The following is a 17,218-nucleotide window of genomic DNA, read 5'->3' as shown; positions in this document are numbered from 1 at the left end:
TTGCCTAATTTTTGTGAATTTTAATTAGTAGTTGGTATATTATATTTAGCAACTGCTGTATGTCTTAGTCGCTTACGTTTATGCTAGCAACTTTAGAGCGCTAAGTAGGCAATTAATCTTCGCCGTCTCGAAGAGCGTTTAAGTTTCGGTTTTTATTGTTTTTTTTTTACAAAGTTTTGGGGATTTTATTTTTATGTTTTGTGTTTGCGTGTATTTTTCCTTTACAGTTTTAAGTTTATTATAAATTCTTTTCTTTAATTGTAAAATCTTTCTTTTTTATTTAAATTCTAGCTTAATTTTAGCTCTTCTTATGGATAGTTTAGGCAATACCGGTTCCATATCGTGCTGATTTTATTTTAGTCATTATATTTGTAATATTAGACCTAAAAGCTAGTTTACTTTCAATATTTTGTTGATAGAAAAATAATACTCCGTATCTCAAGCAAATGATTAGAGTGAAGAGAACGGTTAAAAATAGGCTGAGTGTGCGTGGTAGGGACTATAAAAGTCGAGTACTTGGCGCAGTGGTTATCAAACGTTTACGCACCGTGTACGGAGTAAGCTGAACCTATTACAAAATGGTAAATAAATTTTGTAACGAAATAATAAAATAGTAATAAAAAAATTATAAGAAATAAAAGTGAAAAAAATAAAGTAAAATTAGATTAAAAAAGTAATGAAGCAACACAAAGTGTATTAAACAAACTGTGCAAAGAAATTATGCGTAATTATATTTAATCTGTCAAGAAATAATTGATTTTAATACCAAGCCGCAACAATAAATTTTGAATACATTCGAAGTTTTTAAAATTTCTTAATTTTTGAAATTCTGAAAATTTATAATTACAATTCCGAACTACTCCGAAAAAAAATTTAGCGCTTAATTTAAGTAAATAATAATTTTTCAAGTCAGAATAGTTTAACAGACAAAAATTATTTACTCCGAATTACTCCTATATTTTTAGCACGTGAAAAATCTATTTTAAAAAATTACTATATAAATTTAGCGCATATTTACTTAATAAAAATATAAAAAATTTAGCGCCTTATTTCAGCAAATAATAATTTTCAAGCTTAATTAGTTTAACAAAAGAAACTTTCGTAGTAATTTGGAGTAGGAATTACTCCGAAATATTTTTCGCGTTTAAAAAAGTTATTTAAAAACGTTACTATTTCAATTATCTATATATTTTCCTAAAAAATAACTAAATATAAATATATAGAACATATGGTATATTCAAAATTATTTTAATCCAGAAATTTTTCCTGAAAAGATTGCAAAAACAGCTGAAAAAAGAATATCTACGACACATTTTAAAACTATTTCCTTAAACTCCTCTGAGATATGCTACGCTGGCTCAATCTCACTATCTTCTTAAATTTAAATTTATTTTTATTGAAATAGGTGAAAAATAAATAATATAACTAAAATCTCTCTCAATCTCTCCCCCATTGTTTACAGAAATTCTTCCTCGTCGCTTTTGCCGCTATCCTGGCTTATGCCAGCGCTGATGTCTCTGAATTGGGCTACAGCTATCAGGAACCCGCACCTGTGTCATTCAATGTCCCAGCTCCCGCTCCCGCACCAGTTGCCCAACCTGATCGCACCTACGTGCCGCCAGCACCAGTTCATGTGCCAGCTCCAGCCCCTGCTCCAGTCCATGTCCCAGTTCCCGCTCCAGTCCATATCCCAGCCCCAGCCCCAGCTCCAGTTCATTTCCATGCCCCAGCTCCAGCTCCAGCTCCAGCTCCAGTACATGAAGCAGCCCCAGCTCCAGCTCCAGTTCATGTCCCAGCTCCAGTTTACATCCCAGCTCCAGCACCAGCACCAGCTCCAGTTCATGTTTCAGCCCCCGCTCCAGTTCATTTCCATGCCCCAGCTCCAGCTCCAGTACATGTCTCAGCTCCAGCTCCAGCTCCAGCTCCAGTTCATGTCCCAGCTCCAGTTTATATTCCAGCTCCAGCTCCTGCCCCAGCTCCAGCTCCAGTGCAATTTGTTGCCCCTGCTCCAATTGCTCCAACTGAGCAAATCGAACATCACGCCGATGATGGTTACCGCTACAAGACGGTCCGCCGTCGCGTTTACAGACGCCGTTATTAATTTTGTTTTATTTGGATTGATGATGATAATTCTATACGGAGAAACAAAAGATACACTTAACGAATAAAGAAAAAATATAGTTCTAATAGAAAAAAGTGGATTTTATTTAAATTTAGGGAACATTTGAAGCTCGATAAAATACCGGGACTTTAAATGGAGCTTTTCGACAGAAATTTTTGATCAGCTCTTATCTGTATAGCTGGATCCTTCGTTTCTCTAATCTTAACAAAAGATTTTTCAATAAAGCTTGTAGAAATAGATATACTGTCTATAGGGCATTGTTTAAGGTGAAAATAGGGATCTACAAGCTTAGACTGCCGCATGCAGTGCTTTGTAAAGCCAGTTAAGTTAATAAAATCTTAAAGAAGGTAGTCCTCCAGATTGCCTATATGGGCGACGTAGCCCTTATTTAAAGAAAAATATTCTGAATATAAAAAAGAATACGAGCTAACTTAAGGGAAACATAATGATAAGCTGGATGGATAGAAGTGACCTAGCCTTCGATTCGAAAAATCGTTAGGAAATAGGAATAGTTTTTTCACGGAGAAATAATATACTCTGTTTCTTCGTTCAGTGTAATACCCACACTAACCTACATTTTGTTATTGGGCTTTCGTGAAGACCATACATCGAGGAGGGAGAAAAAAAGTCGTCATCCACTTTTTATTGCTGTTTGCGGAAAAAGACCTGACCCGTCACCAATAGTAGCACATTGCCTCCACAAAATCTTAATTCCGGCTATAACTTTTTAAGAGGTCTCTGTTTGGGGGAAGAGGCTAAAAAAATTATACTTATTGGGGTGGGTGTTTACAATGAGTGGCTTTCAACAGTCCATTCCCACGACAGTTGAGCCTATGTAACCGGAACGAAAAAGTTGGTCAACTCCTAACTATTTTTTAAAAATTTTCCTAAAGTGAAACTGAAAAAATGTAAAGCTTGAATTCAATATTTGATTCAGAAAATTTAAATATTTGAGAGGAAACTAAGTCCGTTAAAATAGTTAGAGGCGAAGCCATATCCACCTCTTTTATACTTTTTTTCTTCTGCGGTCTTATTTGGAAATATTTGGAAATATTTGCAGCTGTTAGTTTTGCGAGATTAAAAATATGCAAAAACCTTTGATTTATTTTTAAGTCACCCCTGGGAAGTCTTCAATTATGCATCTTTAGCTTGCAACTTTGCGCGTATCAAGAACCGTATTTCCTGCAATATTTACCTCACCATTTGCTCAGGTTAGAAATAAATATTTAATTTCTTTTGAAAGCTATAATCTCATTATATGCAACGCTACGAGTACTCTCCGGGCATGTTGCAAGGTGCCTCTAACCACGCACAGCAGTACATCGAATGAATCAAATGCAATCGATTGTAGCGCGGCGGTAGAAATGGCTTTTGCTTGTAAATTTTTAAGAGAACTCTAGCAAAAGTCGCATACAAACAGATGAAAACTAGCTGGCAGCACACAAATCACAGCGGTGGTTCATGCCACATGCCATTGGTGGCAAGCATAACTCCTGCAAGTGTCTAGCAAACCGCTGCACCAAGTCAAGTTGCATGCCACAGCGTGTGTGGCCTTTGAGTTTAGCAATACACTTACAACTATAAGTGTGTAAACACCGTTAAAGCTCTGAGAGGAAGTAAATATTACTGTTACCAGCCTGTTGCCGTCTCGCGTCCCGTTACTACTTGGAATTGTACAATTATGTGGCTGTAGAAAAGTTTGAATTTAACGAGAAAAAATTTCCACATCATCAAAGCTCATTCCAGTCGATAAATTCTGTGATAAATGTATGAGCTGGACGCATACATTTAGGCGCAAGAGCATATAATCAGACGCGCACGCACAAACTCACACATAAAAACACAATCGCTGAGTTAGGCAGACAGGCATTTGTACAATGTACTTAGCTAAAGTAGCCGCTACTTGTGTGTGTGTTGAAGGCGGCGGAAATGGCGGCATAAGCATACATTTAGGCGCATATATACTAGTCACTACTACCTGCCGCTTTTCTTTTGAAAAATTTGCTATTTCATAAATTACTCTCAAAAATATACTTGTGAGCGCATCTACGGTTTGTCTGTGGATAAAATCAATATGGAGCGCAGCTCTTCAAGTTTCCCGAAAAATGTTCAAATTTCTTTGAGTGGACTTTAAGTTAAACGAGTGAAAAGGCCCGCTTATTACGTAATATTGATATTTCACTGAGTTCCAAATATATTTAGATGAGGTGAAATTTAGCTGAATTATTTGACGATTCAAAAGCGCTCAGGTTAATTAAAACAATGCTTTTGAAACTTTTTTATACCCCTAATAGAGTATATTAAGTATGCCACGAAGTTTCTAACACCAAGCAGGAAACGTCGATGACCATATCAAATATATATACAATATATGATCAGCATGACGAGCTGAGTCTAGCCATATGTGTCTATCTGTATATATGCGAACTAGTCCCTCAGTTTTTGAGATATCGATCGGAAATTTTGCATTAAACATTTTTTTTTAAAGATTATTGAGGATTCTTAAAATCGCAATTACTTTGCAGAAATGATGATAGCTAAAAACTATTGATATCGACATGGGAACCAAAGATTCGTAAATCATTTGGCTGTTGTGCTCACCATTGACGGAAACGTCTGGATCCAATGTTTTCGGTTTTTGAAAAGTAAGTAGGGCACCAGTATAGTGTCTTCAAAATAAACGACACAATATCAATACACTAAAGAAGAACTCATATGAGTTTAAGTCAGGTGTATTTAAGGGTCTTACTAATTTTCTAAGATCTTATGTGAATAAATTATTTTCTCCTACTTTTCTCTAACTGCGCTCCTCGCGTCGGTTGGGCGGGAGGAGGGTAATCGGTGGGTTATTATTATTATTATTAAGGAAAATTTTCTTGTTCTGACAAAGGGTCACAACAAGATATATATTTATATATACAGATAGCCAAGCGGCTTGAAATTACTAAGAGTTTCATTAAAGATAGTGAATACTTCACACTTAATAGATCATCCTATTTCTCGATAAGCCTGCAATGGATTCCAGGGCATAGTGGTATTCCTTGTAACTGTTAAGCAGATGAACTAGCTAGAGCAGGCACTGACCTAGAATTAGACTCAGGAACAGAGCGAATTTATATGCTTCTGGCTACTTGTAGATATTTAATCGACAAACATGTTATACATAGATATAGCTGAGTCTCGGTGGAGTCAATTTCTAGCTTGCTCAACAAGCAGGCAAACGTGGCGTGAAAGGAACATGGGCCGCACATGCCCACTATTAAAATTCAAAAGGAATGACATTAGAACTCTAGTAGTAGTGTTAACATGGTAGCAGACTAGGAACACCATACAAAGATTATTGAATAGAAGAAGAAGAAGAAGAAGATACTATAAAACATCGTCTATGCGAAAGCAGAAGCTTTGTATCGGAAAATAATAGCAACTATCAGTCGAGGGTAGTTTGACGATGTCTCGGATCTTGCACAGATAAATCTTTTTGTGGTGATGAACTTCATCAGGAGCACAGGGTGGTTCAGAAAGTGCATAATAGAGTGATGGGATTTTAGTGCAGGTGGTTTTACAATGAGCCTCCTAAAGGCCTACCTACCTGTAGCGTCATAAAAAATTTCCAAATAATTTTGAGGAATGCTGTCGAGTGGACAATTCTTGATTATTGTGCCAATTACTTATAATAAACATTTTATTGAAAATTGGGTTTGAACCTAAAATTAATTTTTTAAAATTACTTTATATAATTCATATAAAAATATGAAACGAATATAATGTTTCCAACTGAAATTGCGGAAACCATATTCAGGTTTATTTGTAAGTTTTTGAAAATCAAACAACAACAAGAGAATACGAAACCGCAGGGAAAATTTAAATCGCCGCCAATTAAGCAAATAAGCCAAAACCAATTGCGAATATTAGCCGCAGAGGCCGGGAACTAACTAGGCGCTGCAACGTATTCGCGAACGCGCTTGGCCAGTGATGGTAAACAGAGAAGAACATTAATACGAAACTGCAAAGATAAATATAAATAGGCGCACAATAACTGTCAATACAGTGGGCACCGCACCACACCACACGGCGAAAAGGCGCTTTGTTAATTACATTCTGGTCAAATATTGGCAGCTCAATTAAATGAATTAAAATTGTGGTAGCAGCGAGGGGAAGGAGGAGAGTTGGCGCGCTGCTGATGGCGCGTTATGACTTTGATGGCGAGCCTTTTATTGTTGTTATACTATTTTTTTGTTGTTATTGCTACTCAGCGGTTATATGGGTGCGTCAAATTCGTTTTTCACCAGCTGCGTGTCAAGCGCCCAAATGTATGCAAGCTTTTAATTTTTTTTTATATGTTTGTGTGAGTGTAGACGCATGGCAGAGGTGTGAAAAATTTGACAGGCAATTAAAATTACAAGCGCAACGAATTTGAACATTAAAACCACAGCAATAAATTGTCCACCACCACACACCGCCCCTACCGCCGCTTTTCGCAGTTATCGAGTCAATGAGTTGGAAAACCAAATGCATGATTGTCCAATAACCACTCACTTCACTTGGTCAGTTTGTACAGCTAATTTGACGTTGCCTTTGTTTTACCGTTATTCAATCTGTACTCTATCCCTGAACTGCTTAACGAACTTCAGTCCCGTACTGTTAGGCGTGAAAAATTTGGCGCGTTAATGAGTCTGATGGCAGCTAATTATGATTCTAATCACATATAAATATTGCTGTGGTTCTGCTGGGGCTAAAATTCTCTCTGCACCTTGAAAACGTGATCAATTTAAAATGGTGATGAGTTTTTATGAAGGCTGTAGACAATTAGGTGGCGCTCATGACTAAACAGCCGGTACGCATTGGTTTGTATAAGTAAAATCTATCGCACTTTGATAACACCTGGAAATCGTAGATTATACTAAAATTATGAAAGTATTTCGACCAAATAGCTTTCAGCTTTTCAGCAGCTAGGGATGAGTATTTTCAAGCCACGAAAATGTCTGCGGGTTGTGCAAGATATCTAGCAAACAGATAAGCTCCCTTAATCACTTGGAACTCTTAGTGTTGGTAGTGGGTAAATACAACAAAAAACAAGTAAGGAAGAGCTAAGTTCGGATGTAACTGAAAATTTTATACTCTCGCAAAGTCAAATGGCATACTCGTTTGAGATTTCACCCGTTCAGATTGTCACCCGTTCACCCATTTTCACATCAAAAACATTTGCTCCCAGTGAATTTGGTTATTATAGCCTTAGCGGTTTAGGAGATATGCATATTAAACTTATGAGGGGCGGGACCACGCCCACTTTTTAAACAAATTTTTAACTGCAGATGCCCCTCCCTAATGTGATCCTTTGTACCAAATAACAGTCTTGAATCTTATTGCGGAGCTTAGTTATGATAAATTATTTGTTTTTGATTAATGGCGTTTTGTGGGCGTGGCAGTGGTCCGATTACGCCCATCTGCAATACCAACCGTCTCACGGTGCCAAGGAACATGTCTACCAAGTTTCATAAAGATATCTCAATTTTTACTCAAGTTAGAGCTTGCACGGACGGACGGACGGACAGACAATCACCCGGATTTCAACTCGTCTCTTCATCCTGATCATTTATATATACATAACCCTATATCTAACTCGATTAGTTTTAGGTAATACAAACAACCGTTAGGTGAACAAAACTATTATACTCTGTAGAAACAAGTTACGAGAGTATAAAAAAACGTATACAGAATATGGTAATACCAAGCCCTAGGCTTAAGAAACTATCCCACTCTAAGTTATGTCCTGGCCTCTATCTGGCCCTATTACTTCTAAGTTTAAAACTAGTAATAGTACTTACCTCCGGTCTTGATTTGTAATCAATCTCTGTCCGATATTATTGTATAGATAATAGTAAGGTAGATTAATCTTAGCTCTGACGCAATTAAAAAATATCTCTCGCTACACAATTGGGGAAACTTTGTTTGAAAAACAGATCCATCGCTCAAGTAGAATATTTCTCAGATCAACAGACCTAAAAACTGGCGTAACTCCATAAATTGTTTATTTAAAGTTCGAGTTTAGCATCCAAGAAGCCATTAACCCAAAACTTAGTGTCCGGAAACAAAAATTGTCTTGATTTTTTCAAAGCTGTCAGTGGCCGAAGCGTTGTGTTTGTTCTTACACAGGTTAGATCGTGGGCCCAAACACAAGTCATTTAAAAATTTTGAGCTAGAATTTTAAAACTTCCTGAACTGAAGTTGTTTAGGTTCCTTTAGTTGTTGCATATCTTCTAGCAAGTTTACAATAATAATTCAAGGAATTGCATGATATGTAATATAGAAATCACTGGTTACCAATAGCGACAACTTGGAATGAAGGGTCTCCCACTATGTGTAACATGGATACAAAACTGCGGTTAGAACTAATCATATATATTATTTTTGGCTCAAGATTGTTCGATTTCCTAGAAAACCATAAAATCTTTAACCACAAATTTATGATCCCAGCACATGCTTCAAAATATTTAAAATCTCTTTGCAGAAACTTTAAAAATAATTCCACAAATGATAATGACACTAAGCCCGCGCCAATAATTAAGTAGTAACAAACATACTTCGTTCGCGAGCTCATATTATACATATATAGGATTACATATCACCCAGAATACATCTACTTATATATTAAATTCCAGGTCGCCAGTAAATTACAAAAACAACAATGCTGGCACAAGAGCAAACTATTTAACGATGAAAATGAAAATGCATACCAGCTTTAGCTTGTCAACATTTTGACACTTCATTATTGAGCGCTTACGTAATAAGACCACTGCTGATAAAAGCTGTTACGAGGTTGGGTTGGTCGGTTCATGGCATGACGCAATGAGAAATATTTTAAAACTATAAAAAATATGGTAGTATTTTTTTTCATCTCCCGCCTTTACTGAGCCCACAAATTATGAGAATATTTAAGGAGCGCAATTTTGACTTAAGTCCTTAAAAATGTCATGCGATTATTTCATAATGATTTCTTGAGTTTCTAATTCTAATCAAAATCTCTTAATGGAGGGACAAGCTATCTCCAAAAAATTCTTGACAATAACTTTGTTTCGTGTTTATCGATTCAACCTTGTACATAGCTACGTTCAATTGTATTTACCGCAATAGGCAAGGTATGTGTGTGCATTGAAATTAACCCATTTAATTAGTGTTTAATGACACCTGATTAACGGCACCGCAGTGATTGGATAAATAAGATCGAACGCACATACATACAGGGTGTTCCAAACGTTGTCGTTGTTGCAAAATTGTCGAATAGACTGGAAAAAAGTTTGACTTAGTTCGCTGAAAGAAGGAAAACAGCCTATTTGATATGCCAAAAGCTCCAGGATTGTTGTCGTTTTACGACCAGTTGAAGGAATATTTTAAATATTTTATATTTTTAATATTTTATGTTGTAAGATAAATTGGAGTAAGGGATTTCAACTGTTACCTGTAGAAAAGTCGGTGTAAAAGCGAAGTGGACTATAAGGCGATGGGAGTTTTATACGAAAACTTACTAATTGATTCCTACCTAATTGAATTATAAATCCATCTCCCCTTGGTACAATCTTAGCTCTACAATTAAATATCAGGATCCCGTTTAAAACGAAATCCAGCTAAAAATTCAGTAATTCAGACCTTGATTAGACGAGTTTGAAATGAACAGAGTCGGAAGAAGTAAAAGATTCCTACTCTCTCTCCTATCGCTATTCTCACTCGCTATTAAACTCTTGCTTGAAGTTAAATTTGAGAATATCTTGAGGTAACAGCTGTTTTCAGTTAGCTTTCCAGTACTTTGCGATTCAAGGTAAGGTTGCTCTTTGAAGCTTGTGGAGTTAAAATAGACTTTAATAGAGTTACATAAAATAATGGCTAGGGATCTTGGACTACTACATACAAGTACAGTCTTTTGTGAAGCCAAGAAACAGAATTCTGAATTCAGATTATATAAGTCGACTAGCAAACCTGGCGAACCCCGTTTCGCCACCAGATGGCTTTGTTTTATGTAATATTTCCTTTGGTGATTAAAAGATGAAGAACATTTTTTTTTTGTTTTATATTTGGAAAGGAAAAATTTTATTTCATTTGAAATGAAAAATGAAGTGTTATTTAGTTGAACTTCTCTAAGTAAATGAAAGTGGATCCAAAGTAAATACTGAATCGAAGCGTTATACGTGTCCGCAAACTATCCGTTTCATTGAAGTGCTCTTTGGAAAACCACATTTTTTGTTTTTTGGTCTGACGTTAACACAAACAAAGCGGATGGTTTCCCAACTCGTGAACACGCAACGTATAACTGCCCATGTGAAAAACAATGATTTTCTAAATTTATCCCGCAAACACTAAGCGATTGGCCATGCGACTTGTTAATTGTCATTGCGAACGCAAGGCGAACTGGAAATTGCAATCGTTTGAAGTCAAACGGAAGATCAGTCGAAATATATACATTTTCACCTGCGTACTTTCCGTTAATAATGGTTGCTTCAATCAAATTCGGCATAAGTCTTTTTACCGAAAATCGAGTACCGTTGCAAAGTCGCGGCGGATTCAAATTACGCAATATCATAATAACTGTACCAACTTTGAGTTGCAAGTTATGTGGTGGAAATCCTGGTAACTCCAGAGAGTTCAAAATCTCCGTTGGATAATTTACTACATCATCGGGATTTGTTATGGAATCAACGGAATTGTATGTCACCAAATCGCCAGCAATTTTTGATTGAATTGTGAAACTCAGTGCCTGTGCATCATTATTCTTTCCGGCAAGAATTGCTCGTTGACTTAACCAAGCATAATTCTGATAATTCGCACTAATGGTTTGGAAAACATTTTCAAAAATAGCTAATTGAGAGTCTACAAATCGGCAAAAGTCGTTGGTAAGAGTAATTAATCCAGATGTCGCATCAACTCTGACTTTTCCATTTCCAACAGCTAACAATTGTTTGGAAAATTGTGCAGCAATTCGATCATTTTGAAGTTGAACTCTCATATTAGTGGTCCATAAAGGTGATGCCTTCAGGCAAGCATTCAATTCATCTGCAGCCGTTCCACGGGGAATTACTGGCAACGTCTGCCTGTCAACAATAATTGCAGCAACATCATTAACGGTGGGTGCATTGAATCTTCGCACATGTTTACCTGTTGGGGTACAATCAGCATTTTGACAAATTTGTGCGTATCCGATGGCATTCGTTCCAATGCTGTTTTGAACATATTAACCACAGCATTATTAGCGTGAAAAAATGCTTGCAACTGTTCAATAATTCGTCTCTTTAACTGTTGTGTTCCCTGTATATTGCACCGCTCATTCAGCTGATCGACCATCGACGAAATGAAATATATTTGCAGAAATTTATGCGGTTCATCTGGTGTTGGCACCATTGAACCATGCAAATGATATATTTGTCCTTGTATCTGTAATTGCAAACAATCATTTGTTGAAGAATACGGTGTAACTTATGATCGTGTGATGGTGTTTTTTTTTGTCATGCGAAAGCAGTTATTGTATTCAAGGATGTGTTGAAGAAAATGGCTGGAATCGGGATCACTTCCATCGAACAATGGTTTCAGTGGCTGTGGTGGTGTAAGTAATGGATCCAGTTTGACTTTTCCACTTGCGCAGCACAATCCAGCCGTTTCTCTTTTGAACTTTAACGCATTGCAATATCGGCATATAGTCGTCATTGGTCCAATATCTAAGTTTGCATCATCACTGTAGTTCGCAGTGGGATCAGATTGGAATGCCAAGCGATTGTATGATGCCAATGATCTTCGTGTGCTCACGCGTTGTCTCAATCACACGTGTTGCTGACTTGCATGCTTGTGCGGCGGCCGATGTTGGCACGTCGTCCTCTAGGCATTTTGGACTATGGATAGAGTGGTGAATTTAACCTCAAATGCACGCTCCACATAATTTATACAGTTCAACTTACCACCTTAAAGACAAATGCCTGTTGTTGAAATTGAATAAAAATTTGCACAATACACGTGATTGATTTGATGGTTTCCAATTGAAATGTTAGTTCCAATTGTAATGAACGAATAACTTATTTTTCACAATTTCACAGTGAACACAATACCGGTTTGTCACATGAAATTAATTGAGCAGAGAACAATGAGTAGCTGTCAAACAATGTATCACGCACCGGCGCCATCTACTTAAAATATTGGTTTGTAGTACATGCTATGTATCAGAGATGGCGCTGTATGTGAAAAAAGATTTTCCCGCCTTTCTGTTAAAATATTTCCTGAATTTTCTTTGCTATAAACCTCACGGAGCCCGAGACCTTTCCAACGAATACAAAACCGTGGAAATCGGTTCGTGCGTTCTGGAGTTATAGCGTCAGGAAGGAAAACCCGACTTATTTTTATATAATAGATAAAGCGTCTTGAGACACGTTTTCATACAAACAGCTGCTACAACTGTCATCTTGTAAGATTTTCAGCTTTACCGCGTGAACACCGATCGAACAACAACCTGTAAAAATCACTAAAACAAGTTAAAGGCTAGTCTTGCTGAGGGCAAAGAGTTCGCTTGACTTCTTGCGATTCAGTTTGGGTCTAAAGGATATTACGAGGGAGCAAAAACTAGCTCAGCGCAATTTAAGTTCACATCTATTGAGTTGTAGAACACACGAAGAAAAGCTCCGACCCATTCCAATTCAACTCATAGCATCATTTCAGAGGTCTCTGGTCTAGTTCTTTTTTTTGTATGCTAAAAAATATCAATAAATAGGACAAATATATTTAGGAGAAGATAAATGAAATATTGAGAAATAATATATGGAAAATATTTCAAGTTCAGTGAGTGAATATTAGTGCATCTCATGCAGAGCAAATTTGGCATGCACAGTGGTCACCCTGTATATGTACAGGCATGTGTATATGCGTTTGATTATAATACCGTTGTCAGTTCGAGCGCTTAATTAAAATTTAAAACTTTTTAATATCTTTTTAAAATGTTTTGTGCGCAATTTATTGTAGTTGTTGTTGCATTTTTTACTTTTCACAACACCAACAATATTTTGAGTAATAAGCGAGTACAAAAGCAACGCCAACCAGCAGCTGTCATTGTGACAGATACAACTAATTAAAAGTGCAGCGTCATCGATAACAACAATAACAACAACAAAAGAGTATAAAAACAAAAACACAAATGCAATGATTATAAAAATAACGGAAAATGGAAGAGAAACGAGAAATGAGATTTAACAACAATGAATGTAAAAGTGAAATTGGTGAGCACACAAAACGCAAAAAAAGAAATAAAAATAAACAACAACAACAAAAAGGTATTGCTGAAAAGTGAAAGCAACAACAGCAATAAAAGCAACAAAAGAAACGTTACTTGGCGCAAACGCATGAAAATTATGCACATTAAGTGGCGGTGTGGCTTGCGCGCCCAAAAGTATGCAATGCCGTGCATAGTTATGCAAGCTTATGTGGAAGAAAAACTGAAATGGCTGTGTGAAACAGAGTGGCAATGAAGTGTCGTGTCAAAAGGGTATTAAACTGGAGTTGAAAGCAGGCGAGCGAAAATGCAAGTAAACGCACACACACACGCACATGCAAGTATATGCCTGTAAACAAATAATGTTGCTGATACATCTGTTTGTATGTGTATGCAACATTTGTGGTATGGACACGTGTGCGCTCACGAAGCTCATAGCAATTGACGCTATCGCCATAATTACTTGTATAATAGCAATTACAACAACAACAACAGAAGGTAGAAAAATTGACAACAACCAGGCATTGCATTGAGTGCAATAAATATGGCAGCTTGACATGCAATAACAGGCAAGTGCAAAATGAAAGCAACAACAACATTAAATCAACGGCAATAACAACAACAACACCATCGTTGCAACCCGAAATGCACATCGTGTCGTGACCTCTGGCTGCCAGCTTGCCACGTTTTGCTTCATTTCTCCTTCTCGTTTGCCAGCTTTTTTTTTTTAATTTTTTCCACGCTTCATTTGCTCGCTTGAGGTCAATTTGCCAAAAGGTGAATAAATGCCGTCGATACAGCGATAACGTTACCACTGTAAACCTATGTCACACTGTCAACGAAGGCATATGATTTAATGTTGTTGCTGTTGCAAGCATGATGCTTCTTGTTGCAGTTGTTGGTGTTATTACTGCTCATCCTGCTGGCACATTTCTTTTTACTACATATTGGCTCGTGAATTTTGCTATTCCTCTTCGATGACTCTCACACACATGGAGTGCAGCCATGCAACCGGGGAAAGCGGCGCGGACAGAACGAATTATTCATTGGCATTCCTGGGCGTACACTCGCCGCTACAAATATGCCCGCACAACGCAACATACACACACATAATTCATTTTCTGATATTAATCGCTGTGCTTTGCTTGTTGTGCTCATACCGGTGACTGGACAGTCAACATAAACATAAATATATGTGTGTGTGTCTGTGTCTGTGAAGAGGAGGGGTGGCGCTGCTAGTCTAGGCAGTGATTCGAGTTTGGCGTTTGCGTTACTGATTTATCGACCAATGTGCTCATAAATAAATTAACAGGCGACGAAAAATCGAAAATCGACCGCAACAACAACAGCTGCAGCAGTGGCAACAACAACAGTTGTGGCAGGTGCAATGACAACAAATCCAGACACGTTAACCGAATTGAGCACATGCATTTGGTGCTGGAGAAAGGTGAATTTGCTGAGTATAGACACATAACGGTATAATTTGAAAGCATTTAATACATTTAAAATATCCTTAGACCGAGTAAATACGAGCTGATTTCATTGTTTACCAATTACCATTAAATGTAATATAATATAAAACAAATTTATTTTACTAAAAAATTAAAAAAAAAAAACAAGAAAAAGCTTCGGTAGCTTTGAAAACCTTTTATTAGGTTTATTTGAGATTAGGGTGGTATTGAATCGATTTTATCTATTTTTAGTATTACTAGATATTAATAACAGAAACAGATGTTCTCTGAGTTTCATTAACGTACCTCACATATCAACAAGAATATATATATATATACAAGGAGTAAAGTCAACCAGATGTTGAAACATCGTGATATTACAAGTAGTTATATGGGGGCTATGGGAAATATTGACTAAATTTTTTCCGTTTTAGGTACAAAGATTCACCGTTACTAGGAAATCACGCTTACTTAATTTTATTAAGATTACTTACATATTGATCGATATATGGGGTATAAAGTGAACCGAAAGTTCGAAAATCTTTATATTAGGTATATGCGGGCTAAGAGAATTATTGATCCGATTCAACCCATTTTAAACACACGGGCGAACACTTATCAGAAAATGATTCTCTCAGAATTTCTATAAAATATCTCACAGATTAATCGATATTTCCGATAAAAAGTTCGCAGTAGGAACTGGGGTCCACATATTCCGTATCTGAAGGCTTGAATAGTTTTGATCCGATTTTGATAATTTTTGTTCATATGGTGGCACATCTCAAAGGCATTATTTGTGCAAAGTTTTATTTGGATACAATGCCTTTTGTGCCAAGAAACAAGTATATAACTAAATTTTTACTCAAGTTATAATTGCACAGACAGACGTACGGACGGACAGACAGTCAGGTTTTCATCCTGATCATTTATATAAATATATACTATAACCTTATATCTATATCGATTAGTTGTAGGTGCTGGAAACAACCGTTAGGTGAACAAAATTATTATGCTCTGTAGCAACATGCTGCAGCATGTTACAAAAGTATAAAAATATAAAAATTATTTAGAAAATATGAAATCGCGTATAAAAATAAATATCAATAAAACAAAATTTGTTTCCGTTGAAATAGTAAAAATATGAAAATTTCAATTTGCGTCGCAGTGTACTCGTACAAGTATATCCAGTCTTTGACTGAGTCTCTGTTCGCTGAAATAATAATAATATTGCTTCAGGTGTTTGAAGGGCTAAAAATATTTTCTCTAAGCACAATTCGTCACCCAATTCGAAATCACTCGAATGTGACTATTGTATATATGTTGTATTAATATATATATATATATTTGAAAGATAATCCGAATTTTACTGTTTTTAATAAACCTAACACGATCACAAAGTATGCGCAAAATGTTTGCATACTTTTAGGTCTATTTTCGCATATCTCAAGCGGAACAAATCAATTGAAGAGCTGCGTGATTCAAAATTAATATACAAACATAATTTTTTTATTGGCAAATAAAAATATGGAATTTAATAAAAATTTAATTAATAACAAATAAATTATTCAATATTCGCAGTCATAATATTAGTAACATTATTATTACTTTGGTAAATAGCTACACCACCTTTTGGAACAGTATCTCGTTTGACTTGAACAATACAATTGAAATTAGGTATTTCAATCGGATTATCAATGGTAATAAATTTCCCCTTATCTATTCTCATTTCAAAATTAACTACGCTGATCATATATAAGAGTGGTTCACAACTTTTCTTGCGCAAAATTGAATTTGAAAATGAATAATGATCCACAAGAATCCCCAATAAAATATGGGACCACCATTGACGCGGTATTTTCAAGATATTTAGAGGATATCAAGTCTCAAGCTTAGGTTTCTTATTTTAGTTACCATAAACCTATGGTTTCAATCAGAGATAAAGAGATACCCAACACATCTCTCACTGGAAACAAGAGCGCAATTGCGAAACGTCAAAACCTCCTAAACTCAGGCAACTGTCAAAGTTCAGGAGGTCTGACGTTTAGCAATTGATACAATAGAGGGACGACCAGATGGAAATGCTGCAGAAAATTATGTGAACAGAGAGATTTGTTGCTGCTGTCAAAAATCAATAACAAAAATTGGTAAACAATGAAAATGAAAGAAAACGCAAAATTGAAATATATGTGATGAAATCTTTTGTCATGCCATGTTAAGTAGTATTAATTATCGATTTAAAATTAAAAAAAAAACATTTATTAATTGAGAGCTAATACATTTATTCTTTTGGTTAAGTATTGGAAGTTCAAAAAAAAAATTATTTTAATCTATTGCAAAATTACAAAAATCGATTTAAACAGTTTCTGCATATGTTTAACGGATATATGTATAATAATATTTAATCTTTAT

At 36.1% G+C, this 17,218-nt stretch overlaps 1 protein-coding gene across 1 annotated transcript; it reads left to right on the top strand.

Moving 5' to 3' along the window:
* The first annotated feature begins 492 nt into the window (after nucleotides 1-492).
* Nucleotides 493-2,196, top strand: LOC106615985 (skin secretory protein xP2). Its single transcript, XM_036375636.2, has 2 exons — nucleotides 493-581; nucleotides 1,463-2,196. Exons 1-2 carry the CDS (start codon nucleotides 579-581, stop codon nucleotides 2,099-2,101), a joined length of 642 nt encoding a protein of 213 aa, XP_036231529.2. The 5' UTR covers nucleotides 493-578; the 3' UTR covers nucleotides 2,102-2,196.
* Nucleotides 2,197-17,218: the final 15,022 nt, after the last annotated feature.

The sequence above is a fragment of the Bactrocera oleae genome, chromosome 4, assembly GCF_042242935.1.
Source record: "Bactrocera oleae isolate idBacOlea1 chromosome 4, idBacOlea1, whole genome shotgun sequence".
Lineage (NCBI taxonomy): Eukaryota > Metazoa > Arthropoda > Insecta > Diptera > Tephritidae > Bactrocera > Bactrocera oleae.
This window is presented reverse-complemented; position numbering and strand designations above follow the sequence as displayed.